Here is a 10,812-nt window from a genome sequence, read left to right as displayed (position 1 = left end):
GCTCATGCCTGTAGTCCTGGCCACTCGAGAGGCTGAAGTGGGAGGATTACTTGAGCTGGGAGTTGGAGGCTGCAGTGAGCATGGTAGCATCACTGCACTGCAGCCTGGGCAACAGAGCAAGACCCTGTCTCAAAACAAATAAAAAAAACAACAAGAAAAATCTCTATCTTGATCCTTTTCAAATTTCTTCCCTACCAGTCCACATGGTTTGGGAGCTACACTTCTGTTTCTTGCCTGCATTTCTTGAGTCATTCCCCGTGCCCTACTTCCTTGCCTTGTGCAAGGAACATAAAGACAAATACGGCAAAACTAAAGAGATAATTATGGTACAATGTAGTAAGGGGAATTGTGCTTTCTCCATGAGACTGTAGGCTTTCCAAAAGTGGGGAAGAATGTCTCCATGATCAGCATCCTGGGTTGGGATCTGTATCTCATTGCTAATGAGGGAAGAGGAGGAAACAGGCTCAGATGGGTATGTAACTTAAGGTCTGGGCTGATCACTGTCTGTGCTGAGACTCTTTTTTTTTTCAGACGGAGTTTCGCTCTTGTTGCCCAGGCTGGAGTGCAGTGGTGCGATCTCCGCTCACTGCAACCTCCACCTCCCGGGTTCAAGCAGTTCTCCTGCCTCAGCCTCCCGAGTAGCTGGGATTACAGGCGCCCACCACCAAGCTGGCTAATTTTTGTATTTTCAGTAGAGACAGGGTTTCATCATGTTGGCTAGGCTGGTCTCAAACTCCTGACCTCAGTGATCCACCCACCTCAGCCTCCCAAAGTGCTGGGATTACAGGCGTGAGCCACCGCACCTGGCCTGTGCTGAGACTTGTACTCAAACCTGTGTAATTCTGGAGGGTTCTTGTCAGCAGCACAAGCTGGAGTGAGTCATGGCCAGGATCAGGCGGTCTGGAGCCAGTTCAGCCACTGTTGACTGATCATCTACCTCTCAGCCATGATTCCTGTCCTCAGGCCCAGCCAGGGATGACTCACTGGAAAGCAGGAGAGTGGCTGTGGCTCTGGGTCAGCCTACAGAACCATTTTATTGCCATCATTATCTCTATCTTCATTAGCCAAATCGTTGACTGCCTATTAAGCAGTAAGACAGCTGACGCATGCTGTGCCCTGCATTAACCCCACCCTGTCCTTGGGGCATTCAAATATCCTAGAACCCGTGATGCTGGCAAAAAGCCAACACCCACTATCCATCCATTAATTCATTCTATCACTCAACATCTCTCAACCTCCACTTGTACCAACCCCTGTGCTAGATGCTGGGGTAGGGGGCACAGAATAAATAAGATACATTTCTTACTCTCATGAAACACCTTGTCTGTGGCAGAGGAAGACACATAAGTAATTGTAATGCAGAGTAATCTGAGCTGTGATAGGGGTACAGACAACAGGCAACAGGACAGATTAAATCTGCCTCAAGGTGGGAAAAATGCTTCACCCAAGTGGTGACTGGTTTGAGCTAAAGAGAACAAATAGGGTTTTGCTAGGCAACCCAAGGGGTGGACATTCCAAACAGATATATGCAAAGGCACAGAGATGTCAGAGAGTAAGGGGTGCTTAGCTAACTGCAAGTGATGTGTGGGGCCCAGGGTAGCAGGAAATGGGCCTGGAGAGATGACAGGGACCACCTCACAGAACAAGACAGCACAGAAAGGAAGTATCAATGAAACTGATGGAGGCGACAATGCTAAGATCTCAGGGGAGTCAGAGTTAACAAAGGAGACCTCCTCTTCCTGGCAGGGTATGACCAGAAGAAACCCCAGGCTATGGCTGCTTACTCTGGGTAGCTACTAAACTATAACCACATAACATTTGTGCTCTAAACACATTTCCTGGATTATGGTATTTCATTCTCACAACTCTGTGCTGGAAGTACTATCATTATCTCCATCCGCTTTATCTTTCTTTTTGAGACAGTCTCACTCTGTTGCCCAGGGTAGAGTTCAGTGATGCGATCTCAGCTCACTGCAACCTCCACCTCCTGGGTTCAAGCAGTTCTCGTGCCTCAGCCTCCCAAGTAGCTGGGATTACAGGCGTGCGCCACCACGCTCAGCTAATTGTGTATTTTTAGTAGAGACGGGGTTTCTACATTTGGTCAGGCTGGTCTCGAACTTCCAACCTCAGGTGAACCGTCCGCCTCGCCCTCCCAAAGTGCTGGGATTGTAGATGTGAGCTACCACGCCCAGCCTTTTTTGTATTTTTTAGTAGAGAAGGGGTTTCACCATGTTGGCCAGGCTGGTCTCAAAGTCCCGACCTCAGGTGATCTGCCCGCCTCCGCCTCCCAAAGTGCTGAGATTACAGGCGTAAGCCACCACACCCGGCCTCCATCCATTTTATAAACGAAGAAACTCAAGGAGTGAAGGACATGCCAATGTGCCAAATTGGTATCTTGATCATTTTGAGTTGGAAACCTTGGAGAAATTGTAGTTTCAGAAAGGGCGAACTGACCTGACTCTTCCCACATGCAGCAAGCCATCAAGATTCCTCTGTGAGGGATACCCTCTCTATACCAGGGCAAAAAAATAGCCCTGATTACCAGAGACTGGGAACTTGGGGCTCCAACGGACCTGAATAAATATACTTTCCAAGGTAACCCTTATCTTCCACTGGTTCCACCTCAAATATCTCCTCATCACTCACCTAGAAATCTACTGCCCCTAGCTAGATGTCCCTTGTCCTGTGACTTCTCAAATTTATTGTTGTCTAAAAAGTATAAAAGCATGTTGTAGTTGGGCACTGTGGCTCATGCCTGTAATCCCAGGACTTGGGGAGGCCGAGGCGGGAGGATCACCTGAGGTCCAGAGTTCGAGACCAGCCTGGCCAGCATGGTGAAACCCTGTCTCTACTAAAAATACAAAAATTAGCCGGGCATGTTGGCAGGCTCTTGTAATCCCAGCTACTCGGGAAGCTGAGGCAGGAGAATCGCTTGAACCCAGGAGGCAGAGGTTGCAGTGAGCTGAGATTGCGCCATTGCACTCCAGCCTGGGCAACATCTTGTTTTGACCAGTTCTTCAGACTTCACTCTCTTGTGAAGATCCCCACATACACGTAAAACTAATAAAATATTATATAATGTTAAAATATCATACAATAATAGGCCAGGCTCAGTCGCTTGCACCTGTAATCCCAGCACTTTGGGAGGCCGAGGTGGACGGATCACCTGAGGTCAGGAGTTCGAGACCAGCCTGGCCAACATGGTGAAACCCCGTCTTTAGTAAAAATACAAAAATTAGCTGGGTGTGGTGCTGGCCTGTAGTCCCAGCTACTTAGGAAGCAGAGGCAAGAGAATGGCCTGAACCTGGCAGATGGAGATTGCAGTAAGCCAGATTGCATCACTGCATGCACTCCAGCCTGGGTGACAAAAAAAAAAAAAAGTATGTAATAAAATAAAATATAAATAAAATCCAGATATGATGTGGGTTTAAACCTAGATATAATTGTCCTAGCTACAATTTCCCACTCATTAGAAGACTTTTTAAATTTTTTATTTTTATTAGTTTTTGTAGAGACAGGGTCTTACTATGTTGCCCAGGCTGGTCTCCAACTCCTGGCCTCAAGCGATCCTTCTGCTTTGGCCTCTCAGAGTGATGGGATTATAAGTGTGAGCCACTATGCCTAGCCATGTTTTTCAATTTTTAAAATTCATCATATAGTTGTATATTTGCTATCACAAGGTAACTATTGCTTTCTGAAATGAGTTATTTTCACTTTTAATATTTTTACATTTTAAATATTGAGTAAAACAATGTTCATAAATATGTGTAAAGTATAAAGAATAACAGTAGAATGAACTCTTCTTATTGTTTCATAGGTCATGATTACCACTAACTTTGAAGTCCCTTTCTAAATCTATCATTTCCCTCCAAAGGTAACAACTACCTTGGATTTTATGTTAATAATTTATTTGCTTTTCTTTCTGATTTTAAAGTATATTCATTTATGTAGCCCTAAGAATAGTTTTTAGTTTGCATTTTTGGAACTTTGCATAAATAAAACAATTCTGTGTTTTCTAACTGGCTTTGCCTGAAGTTATTAGCACAAAATCCAGCTTTTTGCATTTATGAGGACTGTAGCTATGAATATTTATATATACTGTGAAATAAAAACAAATCCAGACTTGGTAAGGAGAGATTTCATTATAATAATTTTTTTTTTTTTTGAGACAGAGTCTCGCTCTGTTGCCCAGGATGGAGTGTGTAGTGGTGTGATCTCGGCCGTCTGCAACCTCCGCCTCCTGGGTTCAAGCGATTCTCGTGCCTCAGCTTCCCTGAGGAGCTGGGATTACAGGCTCATGCCAGCATGCCTGGCTAATTTTTGTATTTTTAGTAGAGACGGGGATTTCACCATGTTGGCCAGGCTGGCCTCGAACTCCGGACCTCAAGTGATCTGCCCGCCCCAGCAGATCACTTGGGATTACATGCCTGTATGTAATCCCACCCGCCTTGGCCTCCCAAAGTGCTGGGATTACAGGCATTAGCCACTGCGCCCAGTCATTATAATTTTTTTTTTTTTTTTGAGACAGATTATCATTCTGCTGCCCAGGTGGGAGTGCATGGTACAATCATGGCTCACTGTAGCCTTGCTCTCTTGGGCTCAAGTGATCCTCTCACCTCAATCTCCCGATGTGCTAAAATTACAAGTGTGAGTTACCACACCCCGCCAGGAGAGATTTTATTTGAAAGGATTATTGCAGGGCCGGGCGCGGTGGCTCAAGCCTGTAATCCTAGCACTTTGGGAGGCCGAGACGGGCGGATCACGAGGTCAGGAGATCGAGACCATCCTGGCTAACACGGTGAAACCCCGTCTCTACTAAAAAATACAAAAAACTAGCCAGGCGAGCTGGCGGGCGCCTGTAGTCCCAGCTACTCGGGAGGCTGAGGCAGGAGAATGGCGTGAACCCGGGAGGCGGAGCTTGCAGTGAGCTGAGATCCGGCCACTGCACTCCAGCCTGGGCGACAGAGCGAGACTCCGTCTCAAAAAAAAAAAAAAAGAAGAAAAAAAAAAGAAAGGATTATTGCAAGGGAAGAAAGGAACTACTGCAATAGAGGGAGGAAGAATATTGCAGCAGGGAGGACCCTCTGACCATAATATCTGCAAGTGACTCAAGGGTTAGGCAAAAAGGGTTCTTCTCTCATAGGGAGGAGTAAACAGGGCAGTAAACAGGGAGGAAGTGGGATGATCAGGAGTGGCAAGATGGGACAGGAGATCAGGTGATGCTTTACCCTGAAGCCAGCCTATTCTCAAGAGGGGCTGTTAAGGAGGAGATGTGTGCTGGCTCAAGCTGAGGGTAAACCAAAGTTCAGGAACCCGGGGGAAGGAGAGAAATTTTAACCAAAGTTTGTTCCAACTGATCAGTGGGGAGAAGAAGTTACTCAAAGCTTTCACGAGGAGATTTGGAATTTGGAGTCTGTGTCTGGCTTTGTCATTGGTGAACCAGAGGGGCATATACTGGTCTTATCTAACTCACTTGAGGAAGGATGTTTTTTTGCAGTATGCTGTGTTCCAGAACACAAAACAGTGGGGAGGCACTTCTTAAGCTTTAGTGTTCCAGGATCACAGGGCTTGGGTAAAAGTCAACATTATCAATAAGTCTTCTGAGAAACATGTGCAGTAATTTCTTTTCTGTTTAGACAAGGGTCTTGCCAACTTGGCCAGGCTGGTCTCAAACTCCTAGGCTCAAGGTATCCTCCTACGCCGGTTTGCCAAAGTGCTGGGATTATAGGCGTAAGCCCCCGCGCTCAGCCCTTTAATTTTTGTTTTTGTTTGAGGTCTCTCAGTGTATAGATTCCTCCTATCACCCAGTATAATGTTAGACTTTGTCTGAATTATGAATCAATGAATCAATAGTAATCGAATAACCCAATTAAAAAAGCGGACAAAGAGAGTCGGGTGCAGTGGCTCACATCTGTAACCCCAGTACTTTGGGAGGCCAAGGCGGGTGGATCATCTTAGGTCAGGGGTTTGAGACCAGCCTGACCAATATGGTGAAACCCCGTCTCTACTAAAAATACAAAAATTAGCCAGGCGTGGTGATGCACGCACTTGTAGTCCCAGCTACTTGGGAGGCTGAGACAGGAGAATTGCTTGAACCCAGGAGGTGGAGGTTGCAGTAAGCCGTGATCGCACCATTGCACTCCAGCCTGGATGACAGAGTGAGACTCCATCTCAAACAAAACAAAACAAAACAAAAACAAAAAGCGGGGCACCGTGGCTCACGCTTGTAATCCTAACACTTTGGAAAGCTGAGGCCAGTGGATCGCTTGAGCACTGGAGTTCAATACCAGCCTGGGCAAGGTAGTGAGACCCCGTCTCTACAAATAGTTTTAAAAATTCGGCGGGGCGCGGTGGCTCACGCCTGTAATTCCAGCACTTCGGGAGTCCAAGGCAGGCGGATCACGAGGTCAGGAGATCGAGACCATACTGGCTAACACGGTGAAACCCCGTCTCTACTAAAAATACAAAAAATTAGCCGGTCGTGGTGGCGGGCACCTATAGTCCCAGCCACTCGGGAAGCTGCAGCAGGAGAATGGCATGAACCCGGGAGGCGGAGCTTGCAGTGAGCTGAGATCGCACCACTGCACTCCAGCCTGGGTGACAGAGCGAGACTCCATCTCAGAAAAAAAAAAAAAAAAGCCAGGCATAGTGGGGTGCATCTGTGGTCCCAGCACATCTGTCGTCCCAGCCTGGGCGACAGAGACCCCAACTCAAAAATAAATAAAATATTACCTACAAGTGTTGAGTCAAATGCTGTGTAGCAACTTCGCTTTTACTAGATAAAGTCAACTGTTTTCCAAAGTGGTTGTATCAACTTACATTTCCAACAACAGTGTATGAGAGCTTCAGTTCCACCATGTTGCCATCGATTCAAAGGTTTTAAAGTTTGCCAAAGTGGTGGATGCAAAGTGGGTCTCGCTGCATTTGCTTTATTACTGAGTTGCGCATCTTTTCTTTAACGTAAGCCTCCAGCAACTCATAGCACTTTCATTGTAAATTGGACCTGCGTGTTTCCTCTTTTGTGAAATATCTGTGGCACATTTTTCTACTGGGTTATCTTTTTCTTACCGATTTGTGGGAGTTCATCAACACATTTTGGAAAAATAAATGGAAGAACGACTAAAGGTTCAGAACTGAGGAAGGCTGAGATTAGGTGTGCAAGATTCACAACTAAATACCTCAAAAATGACCCCTCCCGCAGGCTTCTTATTTGGTACTCATTAGAGCTTTATGAAAGAACTCTATGACCCCATTTTCCAGGTCAGTTTTTCCATCATCGCCAGCTTCCCTCTGTGGGAAAGCAACACAGAAGACTTCGGATCTTCCGGCTCCAGATTCCACAACCCCAACACCAACGGACTAGTTAGAATTTTCACAATCTCGCAACGCAGACGCTGGAGCGTTGTTCGCGGTGTTTTCGCGAGACTTGAGACTTGGTTCCAGCAGATCATGTGACAATCCAACATGGCGGTGCCCGGCGAGGCGGAGGAGGAAGCGACAGTTTACCTGGTAGTGAGCGGTATCCCCTCCGTGTTGCGCTCGGCCCATTTACGGAGCTACTTTAGCCAGTTCCGAGAAGACCGCGGCGGTGGCTTCCTCTGTTTCCACTACCGGCATCGGCCTGAGCGGGCCCCTCCGCAGGCCGCTCCTAACTCTGCCCTAACTCCTACGGACCCAGCCGCTGGGAGCCAGCTTCTCGCCCAGACTTCGGCCACCGATGTCCAGCCTCTCTCCACTCGAGACTCTGCTCCGATCCAGACCCGCACCTGCTGCTGCGTCATCTCGGTAAGGGGGTTGGCTCAAGCTCAGAGGCTTCTTCGCATGTACTCGGGCCGCCGGTGGCTGGATTCTCACGGGACCTGGCTACCGGGTCGCTGTCTCATCCGCAGACTTCGGCTACCTACGGAGGCATCAGGTAAGAGTGAGAAAGTTAGTAGACTGGGCCTACGGGCCTGGAACAGAGGCACCTTGTCAGAAGAGTGGTGAGGATAAGTCAGTCTGGTTAGGACTCTAGGAGTTTAGGTCATATTCTAGACAGCTTCAGGCTCAACTTGCAGGGAGTTAGTTCAATGCATGGAGAAAAATAAACCGGAGAGGCTTATTCGGAAGAGCTTTCATTTTGTTAGGTCTCTTCTGAGACCCTTTCTCTATCCAAGGGGTTGATTTTGCACTAACACAGAAGGAAAAAAGGAAATCCAGTCTCTAACCTTCTTACTGTCTTTATCTCCTGCTCTCTCTCTGTGCTTCCTACCCAGTCCTTTCAGTAAGATGCAAATGAAGAGACAATCTTTTCTCTGGACAGCTCCCACTTTTATGGGAAATCAGTCTGATGGGGAAACAGGACAGTGTCAGAGCCCTCCAGTTCACACATTCAACAGATGCTTCTCTTGCTAGACCTAGTGTGACTAGCTGGGTATGCAGAGAACAGTTGCACATAGTGTGTGCTCAGAATCCACAAAGGAAGAGATTTGGAAAAAGGTAATTGCCACAGAGATGTCATTCTAATTGTTAGCATTCGCTGAGCACTCTGTGTATTTAGTAGGCACTGTTCTAAGCCTTTTGTTTTCTTACCCCTCACAACAGTCCTATGAGATAGGAGCTATTGTTTCTCCCATTTTATAGGTGAAGAAACTGAGGGAAGCGAAGTTATGTGACTCGCCTGAGGTTACAGAGTTAGTTAGTGTCAGGGCTACAACAAACCTAGGCGTCTGTTCCAGAGCCTATACTGTTTATCACTAAGTGCTGTGAGATGACAGAGAAGGGAGAAACTGACTTCCTAGACTTATCATGAAATGTGACTTTCCATCTGGGTCTTGAAAAATAAATAGGAGTTAATAGGAGAGAATGGTGTTTCTGGGTTTCAAGGTAAATGGCATTTGCAAAGACACAGATTTGAAAGTCTGTGAAACTTTCAGGGCATGCTAAATTGTTCATTGTGGGCCGGGTTGCAGTGGCTGGTGCCTGTAATCCCAGCACTTTGGGAGGTGCGTAGGCGGATCTCTTGAGCTCAGGAGTTCAATACCAGCCTGGGCAACATGGTGAAACTCCATCTCTACCAAAAATACAAATTAACCAGTTGTGGTGGCGCATGCCTGTAGTCCCAACTACTTGCGAGGTTGAGGTGGGGGGATCGCTTGAGCCCAGGAAATGGAGGTTGCAGTGAGTCAAGATTGTGCCACTGTACTCCAGCCTGAGTGACAGAACGAGACCCCATCTCAAAAAAAAAAAAAAAAAGAAGAAGGAGGAAAAAAAGAAATTAGGAGAAAAATTGTTTGGTGTGGCTGAAGCAGGAGGTGGGAGTTGGTGACAGTTGAGAATCAAAAGGTCATCAGATGGGTGGATTGCTTGAGGCCAGGACCAGCCTGGACAACATGGCATAACCCTGTCTGTACTAGAAATACAAAAATCAGCCAGGCATGGTGGCACATGCCTGTCATCCCAGCTACTCGGGAGGCTGAAACACGAGAATCACTTGAACCCGGGAGACGGAGGTTGCAGTGAGCTGAGATTGCACAACTGCATACTCCAGTCTGGGTGACAGAGTGAGAATCTGTCTCAAAAAAAAAAAAGAGAAACAAAAAAAAGGCTTCAGGAGCGAGAGCTGGAAGAAACTTGTATGCCCAGCCAAGGTGATGAGAAATGACATGAAACTGCTAGGTAGTTTTGTAGTTCTGCTTGGGGAGAGATGAAAGGGCCTGGAGAAGTTTGAGAGGGAGGAACAGCATTAGGCTAATGGATTTATTTTATTATTTATTTATTTTTGAGACAGGATACTCTGTCACCCGAGATGGAGTGCAGTGGTGCGGTCTCGGCTCACTACAGCCTCACTTCCCAGGCTCAAGCAGTCCTCCTGCCTCAGCCTCCCAAGGAGCTGGGATCACAGGGTGCACCACCACTCCCAGCTAACTTTTTTATTTTTTGTAGAGATAAGGGTCTCACCATGTTGCCCAGGCTGGTCTTGAACTCCTGAGTTCAGGCAATCCTCCTGCCTCAGCCTCCCAAAGTGCTGGGATCACAAGCGTGAGCCACTGTGTCAGCCTGGATTTATTTATTTTTATTTTGTCTAAGTCTGTTTACTAGGGAAAGGCTAATAGATTTAAACATTGGCCAATTTCTGGCTCAAGTGTTGCTGGAGGCTTCTGGGTTTCAAGATCTATTCTCCCTCCTTCCCAAGGTTTAGGCTCCTTTCCCTTCAAGACCCGGAAGGAAATGCAGAGTCGGAAGGCTGAGAATGAAGCCTTCACCCTGGCTGACCTGAAGCAGCTGCCAGAGCTGAACCCACCGGTGCTGATGCCCAATGGGAATGTGGGGACTCCCCTGCGGGTCTTTTTGGAGTTGATCCGAGCCTGCCGCCTACCCCCTCGGATCATCACCCAGCTGCAGCTCCAGTTCCCCAAGACAGGTTCCTCCCGGCGCTACGGCAATGTGCCTTTTGAGTATGAGGACGCAGAGACTGTGGAGCAGGAAGAGCTTGTGTATACAGCAGAGGGTGAGGAAATACCCCAGGGAACCTGCCTGGCAGATATACCAGCCAGCCCCTGTGGAGAGCCTGAGGAAGAAGCAAGGAAGGAAGAGGAAGAAGAGTCTCACTCAGATGACGTGAGTACAGTGTGCTACCCTGTTCTGCTGGCAGCTGAAAGAGGCCAAAGGCATTAACAATACCACTTTTCAATTGTCCGTTACAAGGGTGCGGTCGTGGTGCAGTCTCTGCTCACGGCAAGCTCCGCCTCCTGGGTTCAAGCCATTCTCCTGCCTCAGCCTCCCGAGTAGCTGGGACTACAGGCACCCACCACCACGGCCGGCTAATTTTTT

At 47.5% G+C, this 10,812-nt stretch overlaps 1 protein-coding gene across 1 annotated transcript in view; it reads left to right on the top strand.

Moving 5' to 3' along the window:
• The first annotated feature begins 7,428 nt into the window (after nucleotides 1-7,428).
• The window catches only part of GPATCH3 (G patch domain containing 3), a 10,641-nt gene continuing 7,257 nt past the window's right edge, over nucleotides 7,429-10,812 (top strand). The window contains exons 1-2 of the mRNA XM_011981665.1: nucleotides 7,429-7,915; nucleotides 10,175-10,599. Coding sequence (XP_011837055.1) covers nucleotides 7,465-7,915; nucleotides 10,175-10,599 — 876 coding nt within the window. The 5' untranslated portion in view covers nucleotides 7,429-7,464. The remainder of the gene's footprint in view (nucleotides 7,916-10,174; nucleotides 10,600-10,812) is intronic.

The sequence above is a fragment of the Mandrillus leucophaeus genome, unplaced genomic scaffold, assembly GCF_000951045.1.
Source record: "Mandrillus leucophaeus isolate KB7577 unplaced genomic scaffold, Mleu.le_1.0 Scaffold23, whole genome shotgun sequence".
Classification (NCBI taxonomy): Eukaryota; Metazoa; Chordata; class Mammalia; order Primates; family Cercopithecidae; genus Mandrillus; species Mandrillus leucophaeus.
This window is presented reverse-complemented; position numbering and strand designations above follow the sequence as displayed.